Below are 20,400 nucleotides of genomic sequence, written 5' to 3'. Positions count from 1 at the left end.
ACCAAATGGACTGCAGTGACAAATTTGAAGACGATGGGATGCTAACAAGTGACACGGATGATCGGAAGTCTCCTACTGCAGGAAGCCTTTCACTAGTAACAAAGGCTCATGTTGTAAGCACCCAGTATTATTTTAGATGTTGCGATGTAAATGTTTTTATACTCCAGCAAGTTGTCATTATGATCACACTCCATCTGGTCTTTTTTTCACAACACTTTGGAGCATACCAAAAGCATATACTTTGCAAACAATTTTTTTTTCGCTATTTCAGGCATGCTAAACAGAGTCTTCAGCCACTGGGAAGCTTACTATCTTTCTCTCAATGACGAATTGTGATGAAGCATCTACTCAAGTTACGCACACCGAGCAGACTGACCAGGTTGAACCTTCACTGAACTTTTCATCCTCTGTTTTGTTTGTACATCTTTGGTTATTTATATAGAAACAGACATTTTTGTCTGCTTAATGGTTGAACTTCAAGGAAGAAATTATTGTCTTCTTAAAGTTGCTGCAGTTTTATCAGCATGTAATTTTGATGTTCACTCTACTTCTCTATAGGTCACTGGGACGGATGGAAATTGGCGAAGGTGTGGCTTTCAAGGCTTTAACTGAATGCGAGGAAATGAAGAAGCTCTACAAGACGTGTGTGGTGTGACACTCCCAGTATTCAGCCTGTTGTTGAACCTGCTACTTACCTCTAGGTACAAGAGCACAGATGTCACACGTGAAGATAAGTTACGCTTGTTCCTAGCTAAACTTCGCCTTGGGATAACATACAGCACCTTGGCAGTTATATTCGGAGTGAGTGCGACTACTGCCTCAAATATCTTCATGAAAATGCTCGAGATCTTGAGTGTGGTGCTGCAGAAATGGGTCTACGTGCCACCAAGAGAAGTCATCAAGCTGTCCATGCCACCTGCATTTAAAGTAAACTATCCTAACTGTAGTTTCATCATAGACTGCAGCGAAATCCGTACAGATGTGCCATCAAAACCAGATTGCCAACATGTTTTATACTCCAACTACAAGGCAGGCTACACCGTAAGGTTTCTTGTAGGCATCATCCCCAATAAGATGATAGCCTTTGTGTCTTAAGTGTATGGTGGACGGCATACTGACTCCTTCATCACGCAAGACTCTGGATTCCTAGAGCTGATCAAACCTGGCGATCTCGTACTAAGTGACAAAGGGTTTCCTAGCATTAGGACAAACGTAGAAGGAAAAGGTGGAATTCTACTCATGCCCCCATTTAATTCTGCTGGGGGTCAGATTTCTGAAAAGGCCATGGACAATACATACAAAATTGCAGCTGCACGCATTCACGTTGAGCGCGTCATTCAGAGGTTAAAAATTTACAAGATCTTATCCAACAGACTACCGCTAAGTTTGGTCCCCGACATGAGCAAAGTGCTTTCTGTTTGCGCTGCCCTTGTCAACATGCAGCCACCTATTGTAAAGAAATGAGGCACTTAGCCTCACGTCGCTCGACGGCTACCTTCTAGACATTGTGCTGTCATTCAGGAAATTAAACTGTGCATGAAGCTTGCTGAAATGTTCTGTTTGACTTGCATATACAAGTAGCCCACTTGCGACCTGCACGGACTTTCCGCCAAGTCACGAAGTGGGTTCATGCGTAGGCAGAGAACTCAAAATTCATCCTGACTTTTATTGTAGCCATATATCAACGCACCTTTGTTTTAGCAGCATGTTGGTTTTAGCGACAAGCCAGACCAGAATACGCCAAACAAAAAACAATAAGCCATGCATGTACCTAACCCATGTCACCGATGGCAGCAGCTGCACGTCTTTCAGTGCAGTCAAGTTCGAAATAAAATATTCCACGTCTGTGCTGCACTAAAGCTGCATGATGCTCCCATCATAAACATGGTTATACAGGGTGTTTTAGGGAAGACTAATTTTCAGAAATAGGCTTTGTGAGGTATGAAGACTGTTTTTGGGGCATAATAATTGTACCAGCGTCAGCAACTATAACAGAATAGGTGAATAAAGGCAACTAGTAAGCGGGTAAATTATTTGCGATAATTATCACTTTAATGATCACAGTTAGAAGCCTGGCTGCAATTATAAATTTGTGACCGGTCTTCAATAATGGCTGTATCAGTTTTTAGCAGATAAGAGGAGGGAAACAGGTGCTCGTTATAACATGACTGAAGCCTACAGCCACCGAAATCAAGGAGCATAGAGGATGTCATTCTTGTTTTTAAAACATAATTTATCGTTTTCAGCGATGGGATATTAATAAAAGAACAAGAAAAAACAACCACATGCTGTCGGTGGCTAAAGGTGGCTGAATGCTGATTGCACAAGTTAGGAATATATTTTTTTGCGATAAACAACAAAGCCATGACCGATTATTTTTCAAACACTTAACACAACCATGTATTCCCATTCCAGCGTGCACAGAAGATAATATACGGACTTAAAGATTATTTAACATGGATTCAAATGATCACAGAAGCAGGATTTCAACATATATTATCGAAAAATTTTAAACAGATAGAAACACAAGAATCAGGATAGGAAGCTAAAACACTGCTGGAATAAAGAACTTGAAATAAAAATGCTCCAGCTTTGGGATAACCTCCCAAAGGAAAAGCTCATCTCGAATCACGCTTACTATCACTGACTGATTCGGTGAATAAACATACAGGAGTGCGCTCTGTAAATTGAGTATATACATCGACACTTGCACCTGTGTGTAGTATTGATGTGTTTCCTTGAGTGTGATTATGTCATCGGTGAATGTGAGATAGGGGAGATGGCATATCCTTTCTTCATAGTTTATAAATGGGCTGTCCTTAAACTTGAAAGTGCACTTGATTTCGATGAGCACTGTTTCGCCTCCAATTTCAACAAGACCATCGGGGCTGCAGCAAAGCCAAGGCTGCTGCGGCAGAACCACCAATCCTGTCTGGAAAGCAGAAGATGGCTATAAGCATTTCTCCAAAAATTTACAATGAAAACATTGATCAATAAGAGTGTAATGCATGTATAGCAAAACAAAGCAGTTACATACCTGGACAATGCGTGCTTCAAGTTTCTTTTCTAAGCTCTGTCGAGCTGCACCTGCCGTCTTGATGCCTGTTAAACAGTAACGCATGATAGTTACTTAGAGTACTAAAAATTTGGTCTGTAAATGCGCTTCTCTAATGAAAAAATCAAGACCTGCCATAGACTGCAATACTCTAATATCATTTTCATTTTACCAGGTTCTCATGAATTCAGGAAACCAACCGTAACGCATTGCAGCACTTGAGTAGGTTGTGGCCTTTGACAGTTGCTGGGCAGCCTTTTGAAGTCCGGCGTCAATTTTTTTGCGACAACTGTGTGGGCTTTAGATCCGCTGATCCTCAGCTTGCGCTCCATATGCCATCTAGATAAAGGAAAAATGTGCAATGTTGACTCTCTGATATTCATATTGTGTGCAAGTTCTCTGTTAGAATCCACAATACCGTGCGCAGTTCGCCTGGCCCTGAGTAAGAATAGGCAAGTCAGCAACACTCCCGTGGAAAAGTATCTTCTGCATGTATTTTTTTTTCTGGTCGGAGCTCAGCTCAGACAAGAAGTCCTTTGGTTGCGTGTTCTTATCATCTATAATTTCTATGTAATGGTAGACAGGCCTTGTCAACATTGAAGCCAACAGGTCTTCCAGGAGCTCTCTTTCAACAGCTTTTGAAGCCCTCTCAACAACATCATCTAGGACTTCTTTGCAGATGAATTTGTCTGCGTGTTGCGTCGTGAGCTCCAGCACTTCTTGCAGTGAGCATGTGATCTCTGGATACTCATCTAGGTAACTGGCTTTCTGACCTGTTTAAGAATGGGAAGAAGATGAAAACGTCCCACTGTGTGTCTACAAATTAAGTGTTCAGAACATAATGTGGGCTGAATGCGCTAATCTAACGAGAGGACTAACCATATAAAAGTTGTCTATTCAACAAATACTTGTGACCAACACTACAAAAATGTGGCTAGGGGAAAATGAGCAACTTTTTGAAACGGGCTGTCACAGCAAACTCACTAGGGAAGAAGTCAATCACGTCCTCTGATGAAAGCCTCATTTTCTTGCTGCTTGGTTTTCCCCATTGTTGAGGCTGGCTTGTGCAGGACTTCTCTTCGTGAGAGTTGATGAAAGAGCACACAGCAGCAGCGTGCTTGAAGTGCCCCTGGATACCTGCCTTGCAAGTGCACTTGCCATGGCAAATCTTAAGCTGGCGTTTTAAGAGGCATGACCATGCAAGCTGTAAAAAAATGATGGAGTGCAGTTGAGACTACGTATGTGCTGTGAATGCGAAAGCATATGTGTGTCATTGTGGCCTACAAGTTACCTTTACACGTTTACTAACGACAACTGGCACTAGTCTAAAAGGCCTCTAGAGTGAATACTTTTAAGCTAAAGGCCTTGATGTTGAAGATCTTTACAGTAAAGGCCCTCAGGTTGGAACCTTTATGTCAATGGCATTTTCCCTGAACGTCTTCACCTAAAGGCCCAAAACCTTCGCAGTGAAGACCTTTCGGGCAAACGCATTTGACCTTAAGGCCTTCACCGTTAAGCAATTTGATCTAAAGGCCTCCACCATAAAGGCCATTGGATGTCTATGTGTACACCGTTTTCGGGGCGAGGAGGAAAACAACATATGACGTCACTATCACCATCTACAGTGCGTACCCATTCACAAGTACTCATTCACTAGTTGCCCCTGGTCTGATGACGTCACGTCTATTTTTCGTGACCACTTCTCCCACTCAGCGTCGACGCCGGATTTCGTTGCTGATTTATCTCTCTGAATGTGGCTTGGTAATGCTTTCGCATTAGCGAGCTGCATCACTGAAATGAACTGATGCAAACTTTCGAATGTGGTTCGTGTTTCTGCGTGATCCGCTCTCGTATCGGCCGTTGCACGAAATCGCAGAAAGAGATAATGTACTGATCGCTTCAAAAAGGGCGTGATTCTGGGGACGCCTGTCCAATTTCGCATCCACGACCTAAGCTTTTTTTTTTTGTCGTAAATTCGCGCAGTTCACGCTGCACAGAATGACTAGCAAGAAGCCATTAAAAAAGCTGTGAACTCTTTTTGTTCGTCGCTGTGTCCAAAAAATGTCATGATGAGGAAAGGCCTCGACACAAGGAAGCAAAGCCCCAACTGACGAGCGAACAGAAACTGGTGTGGAGGAAGCTTTACTTTTTAAAATCTTTCCTTTCACCTTCCACTTACGCGGCCGCCGCATTTTCACTCCTAGTTGCCGATAGGTAAGTGCTGACCACATTTCGCGGAGTCGAAATTGCTCGAATTATTCGCGGAACGGATTAAAAAAAACGAGAAAATTAACAGGACGGAAGCCTCCAGCGCACAAAGGGGCAAGGACACAGAAGCCGAAACTGCCACGTCAGCGAAAATTAAGTCGCTTGCATGTTTGCATGCATGTGAACGCGCATTATTCTATGAAGGTAGGCACTGTCCAAAAATTGTTCTGATTATGCGCGTGCGCAACGATCATACACACACACACACACACACACACACACACACACACACACACACACACACACACACACACACACACACACACACACACACACACACACACACACACACACACACACACACACACACACACACACACACACACACACACACACACACACACACACACACACACACACACACACACACACACACACACACACACACACACACACACACACACACACACACACACACACACACACACACATATATATATATATATATATATATATATATATATATATATATATATATATATAGATATATATAAGCTCGGCATTGATGATCCAAACAAACGCATTTATTCCCGTTAATTCATATTCAACAACCTCAACCCAGACAAACACATAGACTAAGCTCACCGAATGGTTGCGGTCACCCTACCAAGCTGAACGTTTGCTGAATTGATCATGCAAAAAGGTGAAATAGTTACCTCAAATTCCACGTCGTACACGATGTTGTCATTCACTTGTGACGTACACTTCGCCTTGACGAAGACAGTGTTCTTCTCAACAATCTGCTCAACACAGTGCACATGGCCCACCAACAGGTGTACCTTTTTTATGTTCGCACTGCGAAAAAAAGCATCACTGTCGGCTATCTGCTTGAAACCACATCTAAGTGTGTATATCGCTGCCCACCCACTTTACGCACTACGGCGTTCAAGCGTGAGCGAAAGAGCACGAGTACCAAGCGCGCGCGCAAAACAGGCTACTTTGACCCGGGTGTCCAAGCGCGGGAGAACAAAGCAGGAGCGCGCGCACGCGAAAGAGATTTCCCGCCTGCAAACGTGTGAGAGCGTGCGCGCGAATGAAATTTCTATCACCAAGCCACCGAGCGCGAGCGGGCGAGTGAAAAAGGACGAGCGCGCGCGCGCGCGCGCGGGCAAAACGGCTTTATTTCACGTGCTGTGGATGCAGACACACACAAGTCAGTAGGGGAGCTCGTCGTCCTGCCCTGTCAACTAGGAGGAGCCGCGCGGTAAGGGCGCTGTTCACTGCGTTTAGCAGCGCCCCCTGGCCCAGGTTGTGTCCCCTATGCCGCAGCTCTGACTAGACGCGCTTCGCGTGTGGCTGGCACAGTGGTGAATAACCGCACAACCAGTGCGCCGGAAAGCATGTGGAGTACACTCGAGTTGACGCCGTTCCTGGCCTGCAAGATCCTATTTGTATGTACCGCCTTTCTTTTCTTCTTTAAATGCAGTCAAAAATGAATACGTTTATGTGTGTAATTGCTGCTTTGTGTACGCGCCTTTCCTTTCTCGCAGGAAAATAGAAAGCGTCAAAGCGCAAGGACGACTTTTGTGCGCCAACTCTCATTGTGAAATTTCTAGCTTGACAGCGTGCGCAACGGAATGAAAGCCCAATGGTGAGAACAATTTTTCACCTTTTATGGAATGCATTGATCGAACTTTGTGCATCTTTTAAACCAGCGGGGTGGGGTGTCATTGTGGCTCGACACATGCTGTGATCGTAAAGACGGTTGTCTATCGTTTGTGCAAGATAAAAATCAGACATGCTCCTTCTTTCACTGAAGCAGGCCAGTCAGAATATGTGTAACAGTTCCAAACTGTTTCTCTTTCGCTTGCCCACTTGCAGGTGTTCCAGAAAATATTGATTTGCTGGTTCCAGCTGATTTTGCCCAAGTTGCCTCTGAATTAAAAATCCATAGACTCTCAGAAGAATGTTGTGTAGATTTGAAGAAAGAGTTCCGTCTCCCATGTTACATGCACGCGAAGCTACGTAAGATGCTTGCTTTTTAAAAAAAATACCCTCAGTCAGCGCATTTCGCTAAACTATACAAGCCATCTTTGCACGAAATATTTTATTCCATATAAAAAAAAAGCTTCGTTCAAAGTTGTTTTGATGTCAATTGAGGAGAGATGCTACCACCTGTGGCATAACACTGCTCGAATAAAAATGCAAAAAACGGCCTGTTATTTATAGATGTGTAAATATGATAATAAAGCTAAATATACGTTCAGTTGTATCCAGTGCTAAATTTAACTTCTTTGTGAATTTTAATATGTTTATTTCGGGGTGTGAAACGGCGCAATAAGTTTCAGAAATCGGCCGTTCACTGCATGAAAACCATTATGAAATCGATTACACATTTTGCACTTAATGTGGCGATAGTTCTTAAGCATCATTTACAAATCATTCTATAAAAACGTTTTGCTAGTGTCTTCTCGTTCACTGTGCGCAGAAAAGTCAATAACTTTCCTCTTTTTCTGCTGTGGTCATAATTATGCTGATAACGACAACGTGTATCTCTTTACAGCTTCGACGTATTGCGAGGTCATCGTGCAAATATTGGACGGGAATTTGTTTCAAGGCTCTGCAAAAGTTATCTTCCAATAAAAGTGCCATGAGTAGTTCTGATACGACTCGTGATTTCACTGCAATACAGCGCCAAGAATCACTTTGTGGGTGTCTTAGCCATGCTACGTCAGCTTGCCAAGCTGCATATCCCGAGCGGAATACTCAGAACGGTAGCAAACTTGATAATAAATGGTACTTCAATAAAATGTGTCCGGTAGAATTGTTTGAATCACTTAATTATTTTCAAGCGATACGCTCCATCAAAACAGATTCCAGTATTACTTTAAATTTAGTTTCGTGACCTACAACAAATTTATTAATAAAAAAGGTCCAATGGTATTAAAAAAACAAACGGGACCTCAAATTGCATGAGATAATTCCTCACTGCTGCTTTTGGGAAAGCTAATAGGTTGCCATGTTGGAAATGCCTGTAGGCAGCCACGCTATTCCAATAACTGAAAAGCTACCATTCGCGCATACTGGGCCCTGCACAGGCCCATATTTGGCAGTCAGAGTGGCTGAACGTCGGCCCATTACGGGCGCGAACGATAGGCCATGTTTGAGAAATGTAGTAATTTGGCCAAATTTTATGAAGGACCAATTTTTGCGCCAATTTTCACCACTCTTATGCCATTGGTGGTCCATTATTGGCGTGCTGCTTGGGGTAGCTCCGAGGTAGGTCTTTGCACATTTATTGTGCACAGACGCTGTGGTGTCTTAACATTTGAATACAAGCTTGGACAGTTCTCGTTACAACAGGCAGCCAGAAGGGATCATGCTTCGTCTGGCCGTTGCACTGGCAGATTTGGAAGGCAATTGGTTAAGCAGTGCTTATGCGTTCCCCTGTTAGGTCGGCGCCCATTACGTGCTGTATGTAAACTATCGTGTTTACTCCATTTCTTTGTAGCACATGGCATTCGATGGGAAATTTGTTGCATCTGCAAGCCGTGTTGCATTTTCCAGCGGAACTTGATGTGTAAAATGTACTTAGCTTCTTCAGGACGGGCACATCCTGAAAGTTTCTTGACTACTTGTTACATGCCATGTGTGAAGGGAATAAATCTGACTCTTTTCTTATTTTTACCACCTTCCTATGCTGATTCTGTTCTACCACCAGGCGCTACGGCTTGGTGGAAAAGGTTCAAAATTTTTATGCCATTTGCGGTATGCATGTAGCCAACATGTGTAGCTTTCTCAGGCAAAAAATTTTGAAAATTGAAAAATTGTAACGCGCTGTTATGGAAATATAGAAGGCAATGAATCATTATTTTTATCTGTAGGAAAATATTTCTTTAAAAATGTTTCCAGAAGTCTAATGGTGATAACTTTTGACGATAGCAAAATCGTGAATTAAAAAAATACAAGAGTGGCGTTAGGTGTCATGAGTGTATATTCATTGTAACAGTAAACTCTTATATTATATGAAAATAATTTCGATCGTAAACAGCTTTCAGGTGAAAAATACTTTTGTCCAGAATTGCTGGGCATGTGTCAAGTTTAGCCATAACTTCAGCGGCCTCGGACAGGAACACTAAAATATGTGTGTATCTTGAAGAGAAAGAACCGAATTCCAAAAATTTTGTTGCCCAACCTTGGCAACTTTTGTTTAGTTTAAGAGAGTGCTTGCTTCGACTAAACAGCGCCAATAAATTCATTTCCAGGCATCTGGCGCCTTCACTGAGGCCTGGGTGCCACTTCTTTTGGCCATTTGTTTTCTTTGCCGAGTTTAGAGGGACTCTGGATAAAATCAATTGGCTGAAAAAGGGATATGTTTATGACTACTTCATCTTTGCTCATGCGTACAGATCCACGACAGGCAAACTGATATCTGTTTGTTAAATCTGAAAAAGAGGTTCACTCCTGCAAAGCCAGTACCAGTTGCTCAAAAGGAGCTTGGTAGTGGATTGTTCATATGAGTGGGTTGCTTTTCAAGAATTTGTAGGCTGGGCCAGTTGCTCGGTTGATATGCTTTGGTGGTGAATATTGCAAAAACTAAAGAAATTGTGCTTTCTACCTTCGTCCATGTGTTTCTCGCACTGTTCATCCGACGTTCAACATGGCTTGTTTTTTTCGTCTTGAAGGTAATGCTGCTTCAGTAATCCAGCATATCACTGCAAAGAGGAATCTCTAAAAATTTTCAATCCTTTGTAACGTGGAAACCAGGTTAAATAATCGTTTGCACATACACATTCGTAGTGTGCCTATATTGCTTTACCCAAACATGTTCTTAACTAGAAGATGGCCCGTTCTTTCGCTTGACATAGTGTATCGCGAAATATTAAATTGGTTCGTGTACCAGACTTCAAAAATGCTTCAAGAAGAAATGACATGATAACTTATGATGCCTATTCATGAAAATATATTTCGACGAAGCCGCATATAAGATAAATAGCAGCAGGTTCATTTCTCTCTAGTAATTGCTGCAATAAAAATTGGAGGACGCTTAAGCATCGCCGTTTGATAGCAACGCGACAGCGTATTGTATCGCAGCCAAGGAGTCCACACAACGCCATCCCCCGTTCAGCACGAGGCCTTTTCCGCTGGAAATAAATTTGAAGCCATTTAACGTTTCTTGCAATTGTTTCAACTAATTAACTGGTTAATTACGCGCTCTTCATTTTCTTAATTACAACCTTCAAGCATTGGTCTTCATTCTGAGCATTTTGACACCTTTAGACTCCCATTTTCATTTTTTATTTCAAACAATCAATCAATCGTTTTATTTTCATCACAAAATGATGAGAGTTGGTTCAGGCAAAAAGTGGAAACAACTTCCACTTGAAACTGCCTGAACCCCCCGCGTGGGGGACACGTGTACAAAACAAGTAAAAAAAAACACGAATAATATTTGCGTGCGAAATAAAGCGCAAAACGTTTGGCACATAAGATATACATTCTGGTAACTCAAGAAACATGTCAAGCAAGGCGGTCACTCGATCTCAAAATATACCACAAACCGAATTGCATCAAGTGATTAATCTGCTGTCTCAGGCACAAACAACATAAATAACACTACAATCGTTAACATATGTCCCGGATGTCTTTCTGATTGCAGGTGTCAATACAGACGTTGTTCAAGATAAGCTTATTTAGCAGTACTGGAACGTTATGGCGCAGCGTTTGATCACCTTATGTAGTGCGTGAAAAAGGGATCCACCAAAATTAAGGATTTCGAAGAGTATTTGTTAGATCATTTGGTTTTAGCGCACACATGTCTAGAAGGCTATCATGGATATGGTGAAGGGATTTTTTATACCTTGTGGCTAAGTAATATTCGTAGAGCTTTGGAATTTTGATGATATTGAGGCGGGTGAACAACTCGTCCGTGGGAGCTCGATATTCAGCATTTGCAATAAAATGAATTGCTTTCTTTTGCAGTCGAAAGAGTTTTTGGTATTTGTCTCCCTGGTACTGCCCCAGACCAAGAAACAATAACTGAGATAGGGCAAAAACAGTGCATTGTACACTAAGAGTTTGATTGACACTGGTAAACAGGAGTGATATTTTGCAAGACCCCCGTGCATTTTGAAAGTTTAGATGGAACATTGGTCAATCTGAGCGTTCCAACTCAAATTTTCGTGAAAAACAACTCCTAGTGCTTTAACAGAATGTGAAAAGTTTATAATGGAGTCCCCCATGCATAAATCAAAGTTTTTAAAAATTGTACATTGCCTGGGGTGGAATATGACTGCTTTTTTGTGTGTATTTATGATTAGAGAGTTTTGTTCACTCTAAGCCCTCAGTTTTTCTAGTGTACTGTTTACAACTGGAATTACTGAATCAGGAGTGTCGCCTTTAAAAATCACAGTTGTGTCGTCTGCGTATATTATGTACTCTGGTGTGTTGTCGACGTTCGTGATGTCATTTATATACAAAAGAAACAATAGCGGACCTAAACTGCTACCCTGTGAAACACCGGTTTTAATAGTAAAAAAAGATGAGGCCTGCTTTTTTATTTCTACATATTGAAGACTATGCTGAAAATATGACTTTATAAGGGACAGAGGAGTGCCACGAATGCCTAAAATTTCCAATTTTCTTAATAAACGCTGGTGATCAAGGCGGTCGAATGCCTTAGAAAAATCTATAAATACACCTAGACGTACCAGTTTATTTTCCAAAGCACTCAAAACAATCTCTTTTTGCATCAACAAGGCGGTTTCAGTAGACTTGCCCTCCAAAAACCCGTACTGGTATGAAGAAAGTAAGGAGAATTCAGCGCAAAACTTTGTTAATCTACTGTGGATAACCTTTTCTAAACCTTTAGAAAAAAACTCGTAGGATGGGTATAGGCCTATAATTTGACATATTATTTTTGTCTCCACTTTTAAAAAGCACAATAACTTTAGAAATCTGCATTAATTTGGGAAACTGCCCGGAAAACAAAGCAAGGTTATATATATAGGTAAGTGCAGGACTGATAACATGTTTCACCGGTCCTATTTGAATGCCATCAATATCGCAGGATTTACTGTTCTTGAAAGAGGTAAAAATGCTGCAAATTTCATGCTCATCAGTTGGTCGAAGAAAAATACTGTCAGTATTACGTCTTATAAAGAGCCCCACAGTATCATATCATGGCACATTTCCGACAATGTCTACGAAAAAGTTATTGAATGCTTCTGCCAATTCTGATCCTTGTTTGTGGTGCCCTTCAAGAATTAATCCACTGAACGGAGGTACAGTTGATGCACGACAGAATAATTGATTAAGTTTGTTCCAAACGTCGCTGCTTCTCTTACAGGCTTCAAATTCATCATGCAAGAATGCTGTTTTCCCGACATTTAAAACAGCATTCACCTTATTTCGATATTGCTTATAGTTCGCCATGTAACTCAAAGATTTATTACTCAGAAATTTTTTAAAAAGCTTTGTTTTCATCTTTATCATCTTTAGATGCGTTTTAATAATCCAGGGCTTGCGATTTTTTCCCTTTGTCCTGACAGTCTTTTCTTCGAAATGTTGTTTATAAATCATTCTAAATATAGAAATGAACGACTCGTAGGCTGCATCCACGTCCTCAGAGTAGTACACATCATCCCAGCTGATGTTTGCTATGCTCGTTAGAAATGCATCAAGTGTAAGGGGTGTAAAATTCTGTATGGTAAATGAAGGTTCGTCGTGCGCTACTTTATGAGTGTCTTCTATGAGCATGTAAATAGGAAACTGGTCACTGATATCACTACAAAGGACACCCGAATGCACATGGCTTGCGTCAATATTCGAGATAAATAAATCGATTAAAGTTTCTGTGCGGACGGTGACACGGGTCGGAGTTTCTGTAAAAACGGTGAATGCATTTGATTCTAGGATCGAAAATAACTCTGTTCGAGCAGGCGAGGGTTTAAGAATATCGATGTTAAAATCTCCTGCAAGAATAACTTTGAACCTGTTTTTGTTCACGGATTCCAGGATATTGTCAAGGAAAACGAAGAAAATATTTAAATTAGAATCAGGAGGCCGGTAAATTACACAGCACATGTAACTACGAAATTTCAAAGTTAGACACTCAACATCTGCATTGAAAATGCTGAGCTCTGCGATCAGTTCGAAGCCCAGTCCATATTTCGCCAGAACTGCCACACCACCACCAATTTTGTGTGAGCGGTTCAGGAAAAAGCTTTGATAACATGGGGGTTTGTATACTTCTTCCTTTGATGTATACCTTGTTTCTGTTAACATGAGCACGTCGAAGTCAAAGGAAAATTCATTTGAAAAAGTAGCCAATTCTTCTTCTTTATGTCTTGCGGAACAGATATTAAGGTGAAAGCATCTCAGCCTGATTTCTTTGTGGGAACGAACAACGGGATTTACATCAGATGGGGGCACCGCCATTTCCATTTAAACAATCTTATCAAGGTCCTGTGTTTGTCCGATATGAAAGACATCAGATGACTCATCGTTCTTTGCAAGCACCTTTCCGTTTTTGATCCAAACAAAGCTCCACTTATGCTCCTTCTTTTTTGATATGGCCATTCCAAGTAAATGCTTAACTGCCGGGCAAAAATGTTCATTGATAAAAACAGGGGCGCCGGGGGAGTGGCCAAGATCGTCTGTCGAAATGCGCATCTTTTTCGCCTTCTGTAGCACTGCATCACGCTTGGAGCGGTGCCGGGATTTGACAATATTCGGCACAGCATCTGAATTCTTTGTTCGCACGCAGTGACAAATTTCAATGTCATCATCAGCAATGGGCACATGCAGAAGTTTCCCAATGTCGTGAAGGATCTTAGGAAGATGCTCATCCTGTTGTTGAGGTATGCCTTTTAGTTCTAGGTTACAGACACTAGAATACTGCTCGGACGCCGTGATCCCCTGCTCTTGCAAGTTTGTAACTTTTTTCAGTTCTTGGCATTCAATTTCTAGTTTTGCCTTTTAAAAGCTCTTTGAGTGCCTTGTTCTCTGACAGCAAAGTGTCATTTTGATCACTTAGAAACGATAGGCTTGTCTTCAGTTCCCGTATTTCAGTCCTTAAATCTCGTTCTATCTTAGCTTTGAATTCTCGCATCTCCTTTCTTAACTCGCCACGAAATTGGGCCAGCTCAGCCATCTCGAGCTGCTACCTTAGTGGCTCAATGCACAGTACCTTAATTGATCAATTAAATACAATGATTTAATTAAATCGTAATCACCTATCCACACCAATAAATCATAAATCACTAGAACTAACCATGATGCACATTTTTTTCGCAGCCCCCCATTATTACCGACACGTCGCGCCAGCTACTATTAGGCCTATGGCTTTTCGACCGAACGAGCTATATACTCTGCCGAGTAAAAATGCAGCTGCCTTGGTTTGTTGCGCTTGGGGACCAGTGCAGCACTTGGAACTACTTCTACTTCACTTCATTCTGCTTTGACTTTCTCGCAATAGGTTATGACAAGAAATTTCTATGCTGCATACCGCATCTGTTTTTTTGTTCCGGTGTCTGTCACTCATTTTGCGCACGTATGCCTGCTCTGCAAGGCACCCTTAGAGTGTGTGAGGTTAGTGGTGTCGCTCTCGAAGGAGATGTCCTCGATTCAGAGTGACAAGTTTAGCCAGAAATCTTTTACCAAGTTGCAAAGGGGGGGGGGGGGGTGCCCAGCTTTAGCAGTTTCCAAGCCAGAAAATGGGTGCGAGCCAAGGGTTCACAAACAAAACAAAGTTTATGCAGCAAAGACACGATACAGAGTTGCTTCTAAAATTAAAACCGATATTAAAAATGACTCACTGCTACAATGGATGGAGGCATATCTTTCATCAAGGAAACAAAGCGTGTTCATTGATGGAATGTGTTCAAGCCCGGCACTTGTTCGTTCCGGCATCCCACAGGGATCTGTTCTCGGCCCGTTATTTTTTCTTATCTTTATTAACGACATAGTAACGAATATACCGGGGAAAATCAGGTTGTTTGCAGACTGCATCCTTTATAATGAAGTTAACAGCCCAAGAGACCAGGCCATATTAAAGTCTTCACTTACCGCTATCGAATCATGGTGCTTGACATGGCAAATGAAGATAAATACAAAGAAAACAGTAGCAATGACAGTCACCAGAAAACGGCAACCATTACCCTTTAAATACTGCATCAATGGACAGGTTCTCTCTTCTGTACTAAGTTACAAATACTTAGGTGTAATTCTAACATCCGACCTCAGATGGAATGAACACGTAACCTACATCACAAAAAAGTCCATGCAGAAACTGGGATATCTGAGGAGATGTTTGCGACAGTCAACACAAGAAATAAAACTTCTAGCGTATAAAACCTACATTAGACCAATCCTTGAATATTTCTGTATTGTATGGGATCCATGGACCCAGCATAATATCAATAAGTTGGAGAGCATCCAAAGAAAGTCGGTAAGATTTATATTCAGTTCCTATAGCTGGCGCACTTCACCAAGCATACTTGTTAAACAGGCTGGCTTAGACCCGCTACGAATCAGACGCTATCGGGAAAGGTTGAAGATCATGTATTTACTGTACCATGCCAAAGTAGGAGTAGAAAAGAATAAGTACATTTAACCAGTCACTAGACGCCCAACGCGATCGCATCACTCAAAAAAATTAAAGGAATATACTAGTAAAACCGATGGTTTCAAATATTCATATTTCCCACGAACGGTCCGAGATTGGAACTTCCTGTCTCCAAACACAGTGGAAAGTCGATCGGCCGAGTCATTCTGCAGCGAGCAAAGAAAAACATAGGTATGTAAATCTTTTATTGGAAACAGATGAAGTATAACCTGTTTTATTTATTTGTTGTGATTTTCCCTACCACAACGGTGGTCTACAATTAGCATTCATGTGCCTACATTTCTTTTTACTTTTTTACGTGAAAACTGTGCTAAAATGTTTTGCAGTGCTTTTTGTGCTGTGTAATGTAGTTTCTATCTTATTTTCCACTCCTGCCTAAGGCCTGAAATAAGGCTGGCAGTATCTTAGAAATAATAAATCAATAAATTTACAATCACCCGAGTGAGGGCATATAAAGTGATCAACAATACAATGCAACGCGTGCAAAATAACATTTTGGAGAGGCTAGAATACAACAAAAGCTTTGAGCCTAAATTGCACTAACACAGGATAAAGGCAAGCGAACAAAACAAAATTTGTTCACCGAGCACTGCGACAGTCCGACGACCTGAGGAACACGACAGAGCCGTCCCGCAGATTGGCTCCCGCTGCCTCGCTGGTCAGAGGGTGGGCAAGCGGCGTTGACCCGAAAGTCGAGCGGGCGCGCTTCTCTGAAGCCATAATGGCGGCTCAAGGTGCCAGGCAGCGGTCAACGCCATTCATATACTATAGGTACGCACCGCCACCGGCTCGCGACCGAAGTGGAGAAGGCATCACTAAGCACGCTCATGGCGGCGCCCTCTCCGTCGGCAATGACTAGATTAATCCAACCTTCTCAATCCTTTGACACAGGAAGCTGGCATGTTTCTTTTAATGCCGCGCCGGCCATTGAAGTGAAGATGACATCACTCTGGACCCTGAAGGCTAGGGCTTCTCCGGCGGAAAGGAGTAGAATTTACTCCAACCTTCTTGATCCTTCGACGGCGTGCGCAGACATGTTTCCTTTGGCGTCGCGCAGAGTAGTGAAGTGGACAGGACATCACTTTGAACGCTAAAGGTACGGCCTCTCCGGCGGAAATGGGTAGAATTTACTCAAACCTTCTTGATCCTTCGACGGCGTGCGCAGACATGTTTCCTTTGGCGTCGCGCAGGGTAGTGAAGTGGACAGGACATTACTTTGAACGCTAAAGGTACGGCCTCTCCGGCGGAAATGGGTAGAATTTACTCAAACCTTCTCGATCCTTTGAAGGCGGGAGAGGACATGTTTTATTTGACGCCGCGCCGGCATGTAAAGTAAGGAGGACGTCACTCAGCACGCTCAAGGCTATGGCCTCTCCGGCGGAAAGGAGTAGAATTTACTCCAACCTTCTCAATCCTTCGACGGCGGGAGCGGACATGTTTCCTTTGCGCCGCGCAGGCTAGTGACGCTAGACGCGATCACATTTACTTCGATTAATCGCACCCATACGGACTCATTTCTATGTTGTTCCACGTTGTTGCTGTTGCTTTGCGCAACGTATGTTAACAGTTCGCCGTCAGCTTTTAATTGAGCACGGCTGAGAGCGGCGGGCATTCTGTTCGACGACCGCCGGGCACGCTTGTCGCGTTCATCACCGCTGAGGCATTCTGTTCTTCGTGGGTACAATACAGCCCAATAAGAATTTATGCTTAGAAGCACTTTTCTCTGCCTTCCTCACTGCCTGGACTCCCGTCACCACCGAGTGACAATATTTCCTCAACTTCTCTTCTGGAAATGAATGTTTCGATAAGAACCACTTTCACAATTTTTTCACTCAAAAATAGTTTAAAGTTGTCCATTCTTATTGAGCGTTTCTTTTGTAGTTAACCTTTAAAGGTCTAGCGGTTCTAAATTTCAAAGCCCATGAGTGCAACTACGTTTCGACATATGAAAAAGACTTCCAAGCCCACAAAACCAAAAAGGATAATTTGCAAAATTTTTGTTAACCCGGCCTAGAACCTAATATATGCCGCGATCGCAAGAGATGCGATTTCTTCTACGATCACGTTCATGACCGCACTACGACCTGAACCCAAGATAAGTAAGTGGCTGATCATCATCATCATCAGCCTGACTACGCCCACTGCAGGGCAAAGACCATTCCCATTGCACATTAAATTAATCCTGTCTTTTCTGCCACCTGCAGCCACCTATTTCCGCAAACTTCTTAATTTCATCCGCCCGCCTAACTTTCTGCCACCTCCTGCTACGCTTGCCTTCACTTGGAATCCACTCCGTTACCCTTAAGGACCAGCGGTTATCTTACATTCGCATTACACGCCCTGCCAAAGCCCATTTATTCCTCTTGATTTCGACTAGGATGCAATTAAGTCGTGTTTGGCCCCTGACTCACTCTACCTACTTCCGGTTTCTTGACGTCACACCTATCAATTTGTTTCATACCTCGATGCATTGTCCTTAACTTAAGCTGAACCCTTTTCTTTAGCCTCCATGTTTCTGCCCCGTAGGTGAGTGCCGGTAAGATACAGCTGCTGTATACTTTGCTGTTCAGGAATATGGGTAAACTACCATCCATGATCTAAGAGAACCCGTCATATGCGCCGACCCCATTCTTATAATCCTAATTATTTTCCTCCCATGATCAGGATTAGCCGTCATTACCTGCCCTAAGTAGATGCATCCCTTTACAACTTTCAGTACCTCGATACCAATCCTGAACTGCGATTGTCTTGATAGACTATTGAGAATTACTTACGCTTTCTTCATTTTAATTTTTAGACCCACTGTTCTGCTCTGTCGTCAAACTTTGCGCTTTGCTTTGCGTGGTGGGTAGTGCAACTTTATGATCTCTTTCCATTTTTCCTCTATTCCAATTCATTGTTAATCGTCTTCCCCTCGTGGGCAGTTGCATGCCAAGACGCGAGTTTGCCCAGCCGGCCTATACAGCATTTCCAAGAAACATTCCTAGCCAACTCAAGAGTCTCAGTGGACTTCAGCCACCAGAATTAAATGCAGCAACCGATGCGTACTAACAGTCGTGTGGCTGCCCGTCTTGTTCATTGCCTGCCCTCCGGATCTCACCGCCCAAAGTGTTTGAATGACGTTGCTAATATTTTGTTAGTAGTTACGTGATTGCGTTCGCTAATTGACCTACACTGCAGTGATCTTCAGGGACAAAGTGTAAATCAACCTCTTTCGCACCTTTGGCGTCACTAAGCAAACACACCGGTGTATCACTTCTCTGGCGATGGTTTGCTTCTTAATAATAATCATGCTATCAACATGGCCACTGTAGCACCTTATGATGGTGATTTCGCAAGCAACCAAATACATTCAAATGTTCCTTGCCGTTCTAATAGATGCGACTAACACAGAATAATGCGCTTACCCGCTCGGCACAAGTATTGAAAGGTCTTCTTGAGCCCAAGGTGGCGGCGTTTCTAAAAGAAAGGCATCAAGTTTGTTATTAGTTGCTAGATAACATAGCGTTTCAAAATGGCTGCGTTTCTAAAAGAAAGGAATCAATGTTGTTATTAGTTGCTAGATAACATAGCGTTTCAAAGCGTCAGTGACGTCAATTATTTATTTTGTTCCACATACCTGAACAAACCTGTCAGAATACCTACATATATCGTGCAAGCGATCAAAACTTGTGGCAGCTGAGACGTCAACATACTTGTTACCAAACGGCTCATTTCTATGTGCAGCACACAGCACCCCTTATTCGTGTGGTTTAAAGAATGAGAGAAAAATATAGCATTATGCGCTTTATAGCAAGGTCATTCGGTAAAATGGCTGGCTTTTGGCTGCAGCTGAACACGGTATGATGTTTATCCAGAATGTGGGTGAGGTAAGCCACCATGAGAGGCTATTGTCAAATTTTCCTTTGAGACTGACGTTTCGTGATTGATTCTTGTGTTCCAAATCCTCTTCGGGTAACCCAGACGAGCGAAAAAGAAATAGACGCTTCGGCGCGTGCAAACGCTTGTAGTTCAGTTTGCTGAACTCAGAACAGGTAGGCACAAAAAGGTATGAAATACACATTTCACTTGCTTATTGAAAGAAAAACATGCGCTGCACATTTTAAGCGCAAGTTAAAGAATACCATGCTATCGAAATTTAACCGGAACCCTCCACTGCGTTATTACTCAAGGTCTACCTGTAACATTGGGATGTTTAACCCTACACTCTAACATCCAAAAAGGCAAGTGCAGTGCTTAAGGCTCTTCCCTGCTATTTTTGAGCACAACGCAATGCATAAGCCTCATATAAGCTTGCTAGTATTTATGAGCAGCCTGCCATGGCTTGCGAGACCAGGCTATAATTCTTTTGTGTTAGGCCTGTGCGGCAGGAGACACGGGCGACACATGCTGGTTGGTATGAACAAGCCGCGTCTGAATTTATTGCTTAGTGGGCAGGCGAAAAGTGATATCGGCAGCATGTTCAGCTCGCATTTTTGCCTTGTTCTACAGGTTATTATGATCCTTGTGA

General features: G+C 42.5%; 1 protein-coding gene and 2 long non-coding RNA genes across 3 annotated transcripts in view; 1 reads left to right on the top strand and 2 right to left on the bottom strand.

The window, feature by feature from the left end:
* LOC144134925 (uncharacterized) overlaps positions 1-20,400 on the bottom strand; it is a 44,634-nt gene that overhangs the window by 8,142 nt on the left and 16,092 nt on the right. Inside the window, exon 2 of the long non-coding RNA XR_013315302.1 lies at positions 19,298-19,349. This is a non-coding gene — a long non-coding RNA (uncharacterized LOC144134925). The remainder of the gene's footprint in view (positions 1-19,297; positions 19,350-20,400) is intronic.
* LOC144134924 (uncharacterized) lies at positions 1,647-5,990 on the bottom strand. The gene is made up of 6 exons (XM_077667727.1): positions 5,980-5,990; positions 4,040-4,259; positions 3,474-3,828; positions 3,256-3,394; positions 3,038-3,102; positions 1,647-2,932 (listed from the first exon to the last, which is right to left on the bottom strand). The coding sequence occupies exons 2-5, from the start codon at positions 4,077-4,079 to the stop codon at positions 3,067-3,069; spliced, it is 570 nt and encodes a 189-aa protein (XP_077523853.1). The 5' UTR covers positions 4,080-4,259; positions 5,980-5,990; the 3' UTR covers positions 1,647-2,932; positions 3,038-3,066.
* Positions 6,445-7,282, top strand: LOC144134923 (uncharacterized). Its single transcript, XR_013315301.1, has 3 exons — positions 6,445-6,714; positions 6,814-6,914; positions 7,145-7,282. It is a non-coding gene; the product is annotated as an uncharacterized LOC144134923 (long non-coding RNA).

Source organism: Amblyomma americanum, chromosome 5 (assembly GCF_052857255.1).
Source record: "Amblyomma americanum isolate KBUSLIRL-KWMA chromosome 5, ASM5285725v1, whole genome shotgun sequence".
NCBI classification, from domain to species: Eukaryota; Metazoa; Arthropoda; class Arachnida; order Ixodida; family Ixodidae; genus Amblyomma; species Amblyomma americanum.
This window is presented reverse-complemented; position numbering and strand designations above follow the sequence as displayed.

Bases quoted from the DNA above. Each gene is read 5' to 3' on its own strand.
- LOC144134924 (XM_077667727.1), bottom strand. From the start codon at position 4,079: ATGAGGCTTTCATCAGAGGACGTGATTGACTTCTTCCCTA. The intron at 3,395-3,473 runs GTATTGTGGATT...TCCTTTATCTAG, and splicing joins GGCCAGGCGAACTGCGCACG to ATGGCATATGGAGCGCAAGC. The intron at 3,103-3,255 runs GTTGGTTTCCTG...ACTGTTTAACAG, and splicing joins AAGTGCTGCAATGCGTTACG to GCATCAAGACGGCAGGTGCA.